Source organism: Taeniopygia guttata, chromosome 3 (assembly GCF_048771995.1).
Source record: "Taeniopygia guttata chromosome 3, bTaeGut7.mat, whole genome shotgun sequence".
In the NCBI taxonomy this organism is placed as follows: domain Eukaryota; kingdom Metazoa; phylum Chordata; class Aves; order Passeriformes; family Estrildidae; genus Taeniopygia; species Taeniopygia guttata.
Window position 1 is genome coordinate 108,404,452 of NC_133027.1, and position 16,499 is coordinate 108,420,950.

At 35.7% G+C, this 16,499-nt stretch overlaps 1 protein-coding gene across 4 annotated transcripts in view; it reads right to left on the reverse strand.

The window, feature by feature from the left end:
• The window catches only part of BABAM2 (BRISC and BRCA1 A complex member 2), a 159,857-nt gene that overhangs the window by 70,653 nt on the left and 72,705 nt on the right, over positions 1 to 16,499 (reverse strand). For all 4 annotated transcript variants that reach the window (XR_005980028.2, XR_005980029.2, XM_030269196.4 and 1 more), the window contains one exon: positions 2,264 to 2,373. Coding sequence is in view for 2 of the 4 variants with exons in the window: in XM_030269196.4 (XP_030125056.1) it covers positions 2,264 to 2,373 (110 nt within the window). In the remaining 2 variants the exon portion in view is untranslated. The remainder of the gene's footprint in view (positions 1 to 2,263; positions 2,374 to 16,499) is intronic.

A 16,499-nucleotide genomic window follows, 5' to 3' on the forward strand; every position in this document is an offset into this window, starting at 1 on the left:
TAATTGTGGGAATTTGGTATTTTTCATGTTCTGTTGAGTTCTTGTGACTGTTATGTTGGGAACTATCAACTATTACTTGGAACATCTCAAAATCTGCTGCATAGAACAAAAACACTGTTAATTTGCTTACATGGCTTTTGTAGATCCAATTACTGTGAGCAGCAGGAAAGACCTTTATAAGCAGAACACAATTCAAATGTAACATGCCATGGCCTCAAGTCATTATACTAATCCTGAGGGCTTCTTGAGGCTTTTTATACTTTTGGCAAAAAGTATAAAGAAGTACACATTGTTGCTTCAGTTCCCAAACACTGGGAAGTTAAATATCTAGACTGTCAGGCCTTGCTAAACACAGCAGAGATTGGTTTTGGGAAAGAACAAGAGAGAACTGAATGTTTGCTATTAAAGTACAATTTCACAAACACTGGAAACACACCCATACATTTTTTCATGGCACATAAGAAGTCGCCAGTGGCATAAAGGGAGGTGCAGCAGCTCACAAGCAACTTCAGTAATTATGTATTATCAGTTCCTGGATACTGTGATGTATGTTACAAATGATGAAATGTTACAAATGCAGAAAAACAGATTGACTGAGATGAGTTAAGTATCTCAACCTCAACACACAGATAACGTGACAAGGTGTGGCACGGAACTCCAGGGTTTACTAGCATCATTTTAACATAACTGCATTAGCTATAAATGACAAAAGCCATAAATACACTACAGTGTCAGATATATTCCAATACCACTCAAGTATCTTTCTGCTGTATCGCTCTAAATCACACATCTAAAATCAGATGCTCTTTAGGGCACTGAGAGAAAATGCAATACTTTTAGGAAGACAAAGACTTCCTTTGTATTGCTATTCTGCTAGGTATCACGAGGTTAACATCTTTCTAAAGATACTGCTGAAAGTGGGAAAATACGCAACATATTCATTAGCTTGTGGATGATTTAGACAGATATACCTGGGTGGCCTGAAACATACTCAACCATCAACATGTGACTGCAGCTGGAAATACAATGGAAACTAATGGTAGCCCATTTGCTTTTAAGAGTTCAGAATAAGAATCCTCTGGAACATAGAAGGATAATTACATATTTGATGACAATTATTCCCTCAGCTGATGCTGACAAAAAGGAATGAATTGATGAAAAGTATGAAAATGTGAAAGCTACTAAATACATTATCTGTGTGTTTGCACATGCACACGTCACCTACATTTTCTCAAAGTATCTTGGAAGTCTTATGTCTTTATCTAAGTCAAATCCAGGTTTTTATTTTCTAAACTGCATCCAAGTGTTTATCCAGATCAATACTCTGTTGATCAAAAATGTCAAGATACTACGTTTCTTCACTGACACAAACTTTCTCCCCAGGTTATTATAAAACTGTGGTAGTCAGTATTTCCCATCTTTCCTCCACAGAGAACAATCATCACCAGTTCAGAGGAAAGTCAAGTGCTCCATTAGCAAAAAAACAACACATCACTGAAACAATGGTATACCAGTTTGAATGTGGTATACCTGAAAAGTCTGACATAGTTATTTTTTTAAGCATTACAAGACTGAGATACTGAAGACAAGTATAAATATTAAAACATTTTCAATTTCAGAAAAGGAAGAAAAGAAATTTAATGAAAACAGATTGAATTTGAGTTCCCAGTCTTCTGTTTTAGGAGTAAAAATCCCTTTCTCAGCAAATTTGCCAACTGGTAAATGGATCAGTAAGGTTCAATGCTCCTAAAATGAAATATTCCCATATTCTCCTGAAAAGAAATAATTTACTTAAGCTGCAAAATCCAAAACCATAGTTAACCAAGCCCTTTAGCTTCTACAACAATCATTTATTCAAATGTATTATGTTTATACAGGGAACTTACCTTCTCAAAAGAAAAAAAAAAATTAAAGCTATCACAATATTGTACCATAGAAGGCATTCAAAATATACTGCCACAAAGACAAACATGGTTTTCAGAGATTGTGATGCTACAAAAGTATCACATATGAACAGAACTAACTGAGAGAAGATCTGTCATTTCTCCACCACACACACACTCAAAGTAACCACTATAACTTTAAGCAATTTAAAGCAATAGTATATTAGTATTATATTACTAAATAATACATACTATTATATATTATATAGTATTATATAATAGTGTATCATACAATAGTATGTTATCACACATATCAGGAAAAACTGGAAAAGTGCCAAAATGAAGTAGAATAAACATGCCAGAAAAAACCTCTCACTCACTGTTCAATACGAGGGGAGAGGTACAGCTTAGGAAAAACCTGAGTAGCTTCTGCATCCTCAAAACTAACGGAGAGAAGTGCAACATCTTCTCCGGGGTCTTCGTTCACATCCTGTACACAGAAAAGCAATATAAAATGGTAAATAACAAACTGAATTATTTAAAAGCTTACAGGTAAGAACTAGTAAGTCAAATATAAATTTATTTAGGAGATGCTTAAGTGAGGAATCTAAACTGTAACCATTGCAAAACAGGTTGCAAATTTTTTTTTTCTTATATTGGCACTTTAAATTGGGACTTTAAATAAACATTTTTATCTGCTTCATTTCCTTTAATGTATCAAAATAAAACCACTGAGTTATGAAGTATACAGTACTGTAGTTCTTCAATTCAGTGAACTACAAACTTCAGCAAAGATACAGATTTCATTTTTAGGAATTCCTGGCTTGACATCAGATGCAAATGTCAAAGGATTTTTTACAATGTTGTAATATCACTGAGTTATGACCACAAATTCTGTATTTGTTATTTTTCAAAGTAGTTTATGATTCAAACTTTCTAGTGTATTGTATTAAACTCCTGTTGTGAATGAAAAACACTTTTGCAATTAGAAATTTATATCTAGAAGTCACTGTCTCCCAGTTTCCTGCAAATTAAACCTATGCATTACATTCACCAAAGTCTGCAGACTCCAGGAAAGTATTGTACGGGAAAAAAAAAACATGCTAAATACAAGTTAATCTTAATGTATTCACAGCTGAGGCTTTCTTTATATCAGGACAATCAGTTACAGCTTTGGGGTCATCTAGAACAAATTGTTTCTGGTTAGGACCTTACATCCCTCCAATTCATAAATCACATACAGTAACAACAACTGTATGTATTGCTGCCATACATAACTTCATTTAAGCTCTTGACCTCTAGTTAGAAAGTAATGAGTTAGCAGCAGAGTCACCTTCACTGACAGCAAATAATATGGTGCCACTTTCTGGTCACAAATAAATCTTTCAACATGTTTGTTCACATGTACATAGCAACTTGCCAAGATGCCTTTGTTCTTATGTGTTTTGGAAAAATAGGAGAGGAAATAAGATATGTACTCAAAGTAGGATCAACATGGTGCAGAGTGCCCTGGTATGCTCTGTCTTACAGGCAGCTGTGAGGAAGGAACAGGCAAACCACTTAAATATTCTTAGGAGGCCCTGCCCTATATGGGAAGAAAAAAAATTAAGTGACTGCTGAGTGGTTTCAGGAAGGCAATCTCGTGCCATTTGAGCTCTGGCAGGACAGGAGCTGCTAATGTCCAGAGAGACGAGTTGTGTACCAGCTATTACGTGCAGAACACTACATGCCAAGAAACTTAGTGATAAGCTGCAGGGAAGAATGGGTCTTTAAAAAGCCTAATTGTCTTAGATGAAAAATGAGACAGAACTGACAATGTTTTCTTAAATTCTGTCTTGGTGTGCAGCTCACTTCTGACAGATGAAAGAAAATTGTACTCTTTTGGTCACGAGCACACTATGGCTGGAAATCAGAGCATGGTTTTAACCCTAAGTCGCAGGACAACACTCCATATGAGTGGTAAGCAGAAACAATAGCTGTTGTCCTGCTGTGATCAGTTTATGGATAGCATTATGGGATGTGGTTGCCTGTAACAGCAATGGATAGGATCTCGTGAACCAAAATGTTCCCTTAAGTGTTGTTTTTAAGTGGTATTATCATCTGGACTAGAGAAAATATTACAGATTACAAAACCTTTATCAACAAGACAAATAACTACAAAATATACCCAAGCACACAACCTACCCTGACCTTTTCCCCAGTATTTCATATATTTCCATAATTAAGGAAAAAAATTAAGTAAGGAACAGCTTTCAATCCTGAAGCTGACTATAGCATTAACTGGCTTTTCCCCATTAATTTGCTAATTGTCAATCAAACGAAAAGAACTATTACGAGAGATTGAACAGCAATGCTTTTAATGCTAATAACAATTAAAAAGATTTCATTTTAATGGGCATTCTTCAAGAGATGACAGGTACCTAAAATGGTTAGGCTGATGAGAAGCTCAGTGTAACCCTGTGACGTGCACTTGCAGCCCAGAAAGCCAACTGTATCCTGGGCCAGATCTAAGGCAGTGTTGCCAGTGAGATGAGGGAGGGGATTCTGCCCTCCTACTCTGCTCTGCTGAGACCCCACCTGTAGTGCTGCATCAGACAGTAAATCCCCTCTTTAGTCTTGCATTAATGGTAAATGCTAAAAGTAGATGTGCACACACAGCCTGACACCACGTGTAAGACCAGTTTCTGCTATCAGGTACTTACTGATTAAACAAAGTCAAAACAAGGAAACAGAAAAACCCAGCTCCAAAACAGATTAGGTGAATGTTACTACAACATCCATTAACATACAGAGTAATATTTCATTATATTTTCTGTGCTCACTAGTGAACTTCATATGGACACTTGTACCGGGGGGAAAACCCATACAACCACATAAATCGCCTCTGTATCTTTGCATGCTGAGCAAAGCATGCAAAATGTATGTAAAATGAAATGTGTACTAAGAGCAATAAATTGAGACATGATATTTTTCCATTTACAAAAATACACACAACAAACATGACTGCACTCCTGCTGCCAGCAGAGCACCGTTATGTTCATACAGCTACTGTCCAATGCAAATCCACGTAAAGAAATTGGCACTCTTCTATAACTACCACTTTTCAAATGGATGTGTATTTTCAGCCCTGAGAAATGAAAACTTGTTACTTAAAAAAGACTCAAAATCCAAAACCAGCATTCCTGTAGGTTATAAAAGACACAAAACAGTAACACCATGAAGCTGCTCAACCTTATTGTTCAGGTGGCCACAGATTTACAATAAGCTCCCTTCTATCTGACACCACACCATTTATTCCTTTCAGGCTTTGTTTTGGAAGACTTTTATTTATGGAAGAACTTGCTAGAACTGCATTTGACACTGGTATATCTGTTAGAACTGCCGTTTATAAAACCAAACCAAAACCACATGTCTTACAGATAAACTGTGGAAAACTTTTCAGCTAATAAACTTTTTTGATGTTGTCTGTGCCAGTTACAACTTAACCCCTTCAGTGATCTCTGTCCCAGCCATCTATAGAAACCTCAAAGTGATCAGGTGAGAAGATGGAACCTTCTACTACCAGGCCATGCCATTTGCCCAGAACAGGGGCTGAGATCTTTTCATTACACCACAGTGTCCAAAGGCAAACTCTGTTTAAATGCTTCTTATCAAACCCTCCACAGAGAGCATCTTCCCTTCTCCCATTTCTGCACATGTATTTATATCAAAGAAAAGACCAGATCTGAATAGAGCAGCAAAGTAAAAGTCACCTCTATTATTGTTTTTCAGCTGGCTTCAAAAGATAGAGTGACATCCAACTGCTTTGGCAGTATTATACCCTTTCAGGAAAAAAAAAAAAAAAAAGAAAGAAAAAAAGAGGCTGCTGAACTAAAGTCACATCTCGTTTTTCAGTATTTAAGCACCCATGCTTTTTCTTCTTATAATTTGTATGTAATTTACAACATGATAGATGCTTTCATTAAACAAATTAATTTTATATTCAAGAAAAACCGATTTTGTCAGAATGCAGAATGGCAATTTTCTATGAATGTTAAATTTCAAGATTACAACTGCCATAATAAAAGTGCCATTTTATACTTGCAGAACTTTTTCTACACAGGACTCTACAGAAGGCATTATTAAAATGACCTTCTAACTGAACAGAGAACCCATCCTAGGCCACAGGAATTTTGAGGTTTAAAAACTGAGTGTAAAAATGCTTGAGATCATTAGTTTAACATGTGATAATGCACACCTATTAATTTTTCCACAACAGTCTCATGTCTGATAGTAAAAAAAAGAGCCTCTAGAACATTGCAATGAAAAGATCCAACAAAGATTTTCATAGCATTTTCTGCCACTTTGCTACTGTCTTTTTTAAACAAAATATTTTCCTCATTTTTGAAAATGAACAACAAAAAAAACTAGACATTTTCAACCCAGAGGCTTTTTTTTTCTATTACAGAAACCTAGCAACAATTTACAAAAACAAATACAAATTTTCATAAACAGAAAACTCATGGTATTTAATTTTAATTCACCATTTTTCTACTTAGCCATTGCAGAGGAAAGGAACATTATGCATTTTCAAAACTCAAGATCAAGAGACCATGTTAAAATATAAATGAAGAACAGAAGAGATGAAAATGGAAGTCTGAAGGCATTTAGAAATTTTTCTCCCATATACCTCATGAAAGGACTTTGAGTATTACAAAACTCCAAAGAAAAACTTAAAATTCTATTTCCAATTGTATCAGCACTATGTTAACAACCATTGGTTAGTTTTCATTTCTATTAATCTCAATTTACATTCAAATGTATGTTTCAATGTTTACAGCTTCTGCCTTTCCAAGATCCTTAATATTTTTACAAAGTTAGTAGGAGTTGTTTATGAAAATTACCATCAAAACCACTTTAAATACACTATCCAAACTGCATTGTTTTCTCATATCCTACCTACTGTAATTGAAAACTGGGAATTTACTGGAACTGACAATTTATTATGAGTCAGATGGTTGATAGCCAGGCCAACCAAAACATCTGCTCTGCACAGTCACAACTGCTATAACCCATTTCCTCTTGTGCCTGGAGTCCTACCAAGTTGTACATTAGAGTTCCTTTTCCTTAAAGATGCAGAGTACGGAAAATCAGTGATTACTTTTTCTTCATTATAAAAAAAAAAAAAAAGAAAAAAAAAGAATTGCCTTGCAGTCTCTGATTAAAGTATTCTTTAGAGAGGAGGAATTTCTGTATTTGGCACACAAGTGCAATTCCCTGTCTCAAACAGTAATGCTTAAAGTGGTAAGGGACTTCTCTCTTTTCTTGGGCAGCAGCAGGACCTGTCTCTCCATGAAAGACTCAAGATGGAGGGGGCATGAGGCCAGGAGGAGAGCATGAAATGGGGTGATGCACAGATCAAAGATGTGGCATTAAGAGCCTGGTGTAGTGAGATCAACTCTAACAAAAGTGAGAAGAAAAGTTTTGAATTTGGTAGAAAGGATGGGAAAGTATTTGAAGGAAGAATATACATGCTTTGTGGAGGACAAGCAGCTGCTGACCCTGGGACAGCAGGAAATAAGGGAGATGAACTTCTGATTAAGTTTGTACTATGGATATACCCAGCAACTGGTGTGGGGATAAAAGTGAGGGAAGAAAGAGAACACAAACTGTTAAACCTGTGGGATGCACCTTTGAGAAATGAGATGCCTTGCAGATAATTGATATTGTAGATGCCTCCCAGCTATATGGTGAGGGCACATCTGCTTCAGGAGGGAGGTTCCCAGTCCCAGCTGATTGCTCTTGCCTCTTGCTGGAGGCTTCACAACGCTTCAATAATTGTTTTTGTGGTATGACTAATTGAAAGAATGGAAAACTCCAACAAATAGGGAAGGGATTGCTTAAAAGAAAAAAGGATAAACTTACGCGATATGGTGGAGGAGGTTGGGGAAGGTGGAATAGAAAGGCAGAATACAGATGAGAACAGAATGGAGTTGAGGAGATCTTGATCTTAGCATCTGCAGCCAGCTTATACTAAATGGGTTTTTCAGCAGACACCTACTTGCCTGTGGTAACTCTCAGCCCTATCAAGTCAGTCAACTTCACTGAAGCTGAGTGTGAAATTTATATTTCAGGTTCCTTTCTGAAAAAAGAAAGGTCTCCAGAAGAAAAATGCATGAGAGTAACATGCATTCAGAAATTTAATTTCTTAGGATCAAATTTAATTCATGAAATTCTGCATGATACATACTTGTATCACACAGAGAAGAATCTGGTTTTGAAGCTGAAATGTGAATTATACCAGAGAATGCACAAAATTGTTCACCTCCTTAGTATTAACAGGCCTCTTGCTTCACAAGAGTTAGCAATTTTTGCCTTTTTCCCACCAAATGGCAGTGTGCAATAAAATGAAAATAAAGCACAAGCAACTTGTACCCTTATTGTGTAGCAGTGTCACTAACTGTGATACAAGCAGCTACAAGTTCTCCCTGTCTTTTACTTTATCTAGTGTTTTTGTTTTCTTTTGTTTTGTTTTAAATAACTAAATACACCAGGGAAAAGCAGGCTAAGGAATGTGGAGTGGCAAATTAGACTGAGAAATCTGCTTCACTCTAGCTAGAATATTTAATCACTCCAGGAAATTCTTTCTCCTGTCTTCCAGGAAACCCACCAGGTCTGATCAAGGAGTGTTGATTCTTTAAATAGGAACTTTAATGAAAACAAAGGCAGTTACCTTGAGTGCACTGCTCAAGGCATCAAAGCTTTCCATACACAGTCCCTCTCCCAAGGTAACACAGCAGCAAACACTCTGAGCAAAGCACATTTGAGCACAGTGCTGTTCCATTTTAAAAATTACATGGAAATTGTACTCTGGGAACAACTTTGTAAAATCTGGAAAGCAAGCTCCTAGGACAACATACTGGGTTTTCTTCATTAAACAAAATAAATCAAATATCTACTGAGCATTAAACTATCAGCAAGACCTCTACTGGGCATCAGTAGCTGAACACAAAAACAACGGATGTTACACAGTGTGGCATCCAGGGGTTATTGTCACTGTCATCGTTCAGGGTCTTCTTGTTCAACATTTACATATTAATCTGTTTTGTCTATACTCCTTTCTTTTGTTATGCTCATGGTAATTTCTGCTACTTTAACAATATGATTGACTGTTAAGAGTTAGGTAAAGAATGCTGTTAGGAAAAGTGTAAGAAACTATAAATGCTTAGAAGGGAAGAATAACATTTTTGTCCATGAAAATACATGGTAGATTCAAAACCTTCAAGATTAATGAAACTTCAGACAAGAAAAATTAATTTAGTTTAACAGCAAAAAAAGTTGTGGTGACATTTTCAGCACAATACTGTTTGCTTAGGTCTGAAAAACAATCTCAGAAAACACAGCAGATTTCTTCAAGAGTCAAAAACATTTTTTGTCAAGTTTGAGACTAATATCTGAAATACATAATACAGGTGTGGCAGAGTATAAAATTAATATACATTACAGTATAAAATTAATATTTTTAATTAATGTCAAGCAATCAAAAATGTTTTCACACATTCATATTCACACACAAGAGATACAGAACATATTTGCAAACAAGGATCATTCTATCATATTGATTGAATCTAAGTCTTTACTTGTTAAGTATGTTTTGATGACCCTACAATAGAGAATATTTAGTATTTTTAGAAGAGACTGATATGTAAGATGCTGATGATCTTAAATTTCAATTCATTCAATGACACTTAAGTATGAGTACATTTGCTTTACCTACTCCGATATCAGGTATCACATTCAGGTTAAAATAAAATTTAAACCCAGCATTTACAGAATTTGAAATATATCTGGTAATAATTAAAAAAAAAAAAAAGGAAACACAGAAAAGGAATAAATAATAGAAATCTAGATTGCTGGGTAGTACTTTCACATCTGGCTTTTCTGTGCATTCATAAAAAAGCAGTTTTCCTTCCTACAAAATTTAGGACATCAATTCATCAAACACTACACAGGAGTGCTGCTTAATTTTTGTTTCATTTCCTTCTAACCTAACTTGCAAGCAGACCACATAAATCATTAAGTTATTATAAAACACTACAGTTTTTCCATTAAGTAAATTACCCTGAGAGACATCCCTGCCCCATCACTCTGATGAAGTTTTGTAGGCAAGGAAAAGATTCCAATACCACCATGTCTTTCCTAGAACCTCAAGAAAAGCAACTGGAAAATAACAGGAGCACCTGCCTCTGCCATCACCATTTGACAATGAGGTGAACGAAGTGTTCAGAGACTGTGAAACTTAGTTTTTAACTGTTCTGAAACAGCAAGCAGCAGTTGCATACACTCAAACCAAGCAAATGCTGCCATGTCTTGACAAACAGTTACTTCCTCAACCTGTAGTTATGACACTTTTTTTTAATGCAAGCCCTGTTTTAGATTTTTTTCCCTGATAAAGATCTGGGGACACATAAAACCTGTAATTTAAATCCATCATTAGGATTTCACCAAGATTCAAAACTCTCCAGCCATCTCTTCGGTCAACTGGACTGCAACTTATTTAGAAAGCAATATTTGCATTCCTTTCCCCCATTTTACTGATTTCTCATCTCTTTAAAAATAGCAATGTCATTGCAGAGGCCAAAGAACAGTCATCTTGTGTCCACTGGAAAACAAAGTCTCCTAATAAATACCCAAGTACTTATCTAGATGACAAAGAAATTATTAATACAATTCTAAATAAAATAATTTTCTTGCTAAGCCAACCTTCTAATTGCCAAGTATGGCTTTTCTATATATGCATATTTATATGTGTAGATTGACAAAACAAACATAACTGATTAGTATAGAGGGCCCATGGCTGAAAGATTCAGAGATAACAATTATATTTGGGAGAAATATAATTTATTTGTGCAAGCAAGGATTCTAGGTGGAGTTGACTCTTAGAATGACAGCATGACACTAACAAGAATACTGTTTTAAAGATAATGAAATAGTTCATGAGACAATTAATAATCTCACCAAGAAAAAGAGAGCAAAAGTTAAAATACTGTGAAAGAGACACCAATCATAAGTATTTCTGTAACTGTGTTGTGGTTGCAAGTCAGCAGAAGCATTTATTTTTAAAATCAATCCACCTTTTTAATAAAAGCTTTTTCCCCTTCTCGCCACACATTCTTCCATGTTTCTGGTTCAGTGAATATCTCTGCAAAATCAGAAATACTATAGATTACATGGGTCACAACAAGAACACCAGAGTAAAGCCATATCCTGAGCTATGTCTTCAGTGAACCAGGAAGTACCAATATGATTTCACAGATGAAAAAGTGAATAATCAAAGTGTAAGGTAAAAACAAGAAAAGTTAAACTTGTTCAGTGGTCTTTCACCACTGCAGCTTAGCACTGCTGACCTGATTTAAAAATATGAAACATTTTCTTTTAAACGGAAGTGTCAATATTAAAACTATTAACTGCTATGAGTTGTTTTGTCAATTGCTGTTTCCTGAAAATAACAGGAATGTTACATATTAAAGTTCACAGGACCTTTGATTCATAAACTGCTTATCTGCATTCCCATCTCAAGGATATATTTTTATTTCTTTTCCAGAGAATTTTATTATCCACTAAATTCACTAGCTACTATTATGTATTTCCATTTCAAGGGTATAATATTTTTATTTGTTTTCCAAAGAATTCTATTATCCCCTTGTCTCATTATTCTATTTATGTCTAATGGATCTTAAAAATAGGAGTGTGTGTCTGTGTGGGGCATTCTCTGCTTTGGACAAACAATATGGGAGTCAGAGCATCCTGCCCCCTTGAGCCCTATTTACAAACATTCAGCTTTCCAACAAACAACATACTTGGTCTGCACACAAGTGTAAATGTATACAGATGTCACAAAGAGTACTAACTGTAATAATAATAAAATTCTTGCAGTAAGAAGAGAAACACAGCTTTTCTCTTGTATTCCTGTGAAGGTGGATCCTGATACGGGTGAGAAGCAGGACACTGGAATGAGGGATAAAAGCTGTATTTGTAAAAAATGACTGTGACATTGGTATTTCAGAGCTCACATCTGTATTGCTATGTAAAACAGGCACATAATGTGAGGAAAAATACACAGGTGTAGTCTTCTTCTATACATAATAAAAAAGTGCCACTTGGTGACAGGCTGTGTCAAGAGAGGTCTTTGGAAGTTACAGTGTGAGACAATAACTCCTGTACTTGGGCACACAGCTCAGGTGAAGGCTGAATCATCTGTTGTTGTTTACCGTGCCCAAGACAGTGCCTGAAACACAGGGTGTGCAGCTCAAATGTGGTCCCACTGAATCAAAGAGGTAGTTGCTAGAACAATATATCACATATTTCCAGATGGAAGACTAACTCCATCACTGACATTTCCCTGATTACTGACTCAGAAAAGATCACCACATCTTTTCTCTTATCTGTTCCATCAGTGCATCCATCACCAAGTTAGGATGAAGAATGTGGAGAAGTATAGTTAAACTCTTATATGGTGTCTGGAGCTGTATTTCAGTAAAAAAGATTAGAGTTCAAAGGCTACAAATATTGATGCCACCCTTGAATTTTTAAAGTCTATCCTCACACTTTCTCTCATATCTCCTCTTCCAAAGTTCAGGGGATAATTTTCTGTAAATGCAACTTTTAATGCTGTCATAAGCTCAAAGTCACCTGCATAAGCTGAGCTGTTTCAGCACAGCATCCCAGCATGCACAAATTAACAGAGAGTAATATTCTCTGTTCTAGGTCTGATATACAACTTTCTGACCATAAAATTGAGTAGTACATTTTTGTCAGGGAGGGAGATCTGATAACATACAAACAAAACTTGGATCACAAAAAGAAAATTTGAATTGGAAGCTTCTTACTCTGTCATATAGAAGAGAGCATTTGATTGCTTTACTTTTAAATTTTCTTTTTCTTTGAAGCAGTAAATGAAATAGGACATTATTTTCAGAAGTTTTCTGAAATAATGCAGATTTGATGTTCAAGCTTCAAAACTGATGGGATTTGCTGGATGATTACTGATTTGAGTCAAGAGTTCATGGGGACACACAGACTATGGTAACTCCTCTACTTTCGCCTTCTTCATGAACCTCAGCTTCCCTACAGGGAACAATTTCAAAACAATATAGTCTTTTAGTTGCCTTGCATGTGCACCTATAGTGGGGCTCACTATGATACTTTTTTTGCATACAATATTAAGCTTTTTTTAAAGAAAAGCTTAGGAAAGCTGCAGAATTGGACGTTCCTTTAAAATAGCATGTGAAAATCAAAGTAATTGCCAGCTAAAAATCAGAGAAGTCAATACTTAAGATGTCATTGTAAAATAGAACAGATTAAACATATGATTTAAATAGTAATATTTAAATTCCTATGTATATTATTAAACTGTAAGTCTGAAATCATCAAGCCTTTTCTACTAAGAAGCCACTGAGAAAACAGTTCTGTCTTCCCAGTGACAAAATTGCAATCAACAGCATTTTAAGGATCAAGGGAGAAGGAAGATTCAAGTCATACGCTTTCTGGAAACTCTCTGAAATTGCCAAAATCAGCTCAATTTTCCTAATTAATCTTTCCACTCTCAGCAAACTGATTGTTGCAAATCTATGTAAAACTCTACCATCTTGATATCTCACATGTAATATTCCTTGTTTTTTTCATTATGCCATTTATCTAGAAATGAAGTGTCTCATCTTTTATTTCGAGGGTTCAGACATAATGCTAGAAGTTTATCCTTTCTTGTTATTTTCTGAATATTAAGAACAGATGAGATGTTGGCCCACTATTTCCACTTTGTATGCAGCACTTTCTAACAGTCACAGAAGAACACCATCTACATACACATTCCACCCCAACCCTCACAACTAACCAATACATCAATTTTCACCTCCTTGGGAACAGGAAAACACACTGTGGAATGCAAGAAACTACTTGAAGCTTGGTATCACCTCTAGCTTCAAATAAATAAGTTGAGAAACACTGCTTTAACTATAAATATAGTTCAATTTTTAGCCATCAGAGAAAAGTCTACAAGTCTGCTCTAATTAAGACTGAATACATTAAACAAAACCACTAACTAGTTGGAGCATGTTCCTTTTAAGGTCTACAAGTCAGAGTCTCCTGTTAAAGTCCAAGCTGAAATAGCAAATAATCAAACAACATCACATAGGGAATCCAGTTCCAGAGACAGACATCTACACAGAATCAGTTCAAAATCATACTGAACCAGTTCTACTGTAAGATCTTGTAAATTTAGGGAACATCAAGACTTAGAACTGCAAGTGTAGTATTAGAAATACACTGTGTATTTCAACAAACAAAAATAATTAGGAGCTATCCATGGAGCACGTAAATATTTTTTTGTCCTCACAATAAAAAGAATTGCTAATCATCAGTACTGAACTTCAGCACCACCTCAGTTTTATTTTATAGCTATGCAAAAAATGGACCTTCTTTTATATTAACTTCCCACTCCTGCAGCCTAAGTAGTCATGGGATGAATCTAAAAATTCTGCTAGAGAAGCTATAGCCATATGTTTCTGTTATGTGCAGTTCATTAGCAATATAACAACTCATGTTTAAGTGAAAATTTTAATAGACTTGATTTCTTCAAATAAATCTACTGCATTTTCATTTTTATTTGTAAAAGCAAGGACAAAAAATGTCATTATTTACTTCAAAAATGGTTCTACGCTTATGGTTACATTCAATACTTACCTATGCTTTAAACCTGATAAATGTCACTATAATCTTAGCATCACTGAAAACAGCAAATGCAGGAAAACAAATCAACCTGTCCAGAAATACAACCTCAACTCACACCAGTTTCATTCTACAATCTAAATAAAGCTTCACGGAGTTACACTGGGAATAGACCCTCATTTCTGTTCTGCTGGGTACTTCTTTCAAATGTGTATCTGTTTGTTCCAATAAAGTTTATAGTATTTTGCTTCTATTGGTTTCAAACAATTAAGGAGTAACACTGACTGCAACCCATGGTACCGTCCTACAGCTGAGTATGTTCAAAGACAGCATTTTGAGAGATGATGTAACAATTTATTTATGTCCACATTCCTTTGCACAATGTTATCATTACAGTTTAGACATAGCCATGGCAGATACAGGTGCACCTACCCATATGTATGTATACAGGCTCTTTTCAAAGAACTTATGCTCTAGTTACCAGATGGGCACTGCAGTAATTAGCTCAAATGAAACAGAAGTGAAGATCCTTCCATTCTCTCACTCTTTCACTGCTTCATTTGGGATTCACACTACAGTCTTGTCAAGTTCTGACCTTTCAGCCCAGACAGTTACTCACATCATGAACACAAACTTCCCCTTAACTATGAAGCTCAGGACTTCTCTCTCTCCATGCAGCACTGTTAACTGTTTGCTCTGCAACAAAAGCTACTCCTTTGATTTATACTTGGCCCCACAGCAATCTCCAGAAAGCTCTGTCTAAACCAAGCCTTCATTTCTGTTGATTGATCCCCAGACTCCTTGGGTAGTATTAAACAGAAATTGTTAATATTGTTTGGAAGTAACTGTTGCCCTGGCTCCACACAGGCTTTTTAGCTCCTACAGTCTGTGACAACCAAGATGAAAACTTCTACAGCCTTCACAGATTGGCAGCAGGTCTGCTTCTGAAAGGGCTTTGCATCTGGGCCTTAACACTCTCCCAGTGTTATCAATGGCAATATTTATACATACGTGAAAAGCAACTTCTGATATTTTCTTTCTTCTCCCTAAAAAATTATGCCATTCTCTTTTGTCTTCCTCCACATTCAATTCCTCAATATTCTTAACTAACTGAAAGGCTTCTTTAAAGTTTTTGTTTGGTTTGGGTGCTGCTTTTTAAAGTACATTTCTTTATTTTATTTCCATGGCATATGGAAACAGATGCTTCAACTGCTTAAGCTCCTTCAGCCTGAAATACAAACTGGATACTTAAACACATCCATCTTGGTTTTCCCTCAGAACAACTGCACTTACTTGACACTAGTATGTCTTAAGGCTATCTGTGTCCAAACAGAAGTGCTTATGACAAGTGGTTATTTGTTTGCATTTAATAAATATAGAAAATATATCCTTTTCTACTAGGATTAGGAAACACCTACAGATTTCTATCTCTTTTCTTCCCCCAAAACTTTTATTTTCTTCATTCTGAGAGGAACATAAACCTCACTGCATTAATCAAGCACAGAGTGTTCCCACATTAAGAAATACTCTCTGCAGGTATTTTTGTATCTATGAAATTGAAGATGCTTTACATTAAAACTTTAATCTTCACAAGGTTACTGTAATTATTAGTTGCACTATAATAACTGGTTTTGTGGCAACCACATGTTTGATGCCCTATTGTTAAAAGAAGAGCAGTCCCTTTCATAAGACTTTACTATCTGGAAGGCAGATGCATAAAGATATCAGGAAAGTCCAGAGACAAAATTAAACAGCCCAGTTTTTTTCTTAATGTTTGTTTGCTTTGTATTGTAATTGACTCATTTTTTAATAGCTCTCACAACAAATTACCTTAGAACAAGAAAAGGAACTCACTGAAGGGCATTCTTTGCCATAGCCAGTCTCACTGTGGAAAACACTGAAATGTGAGGT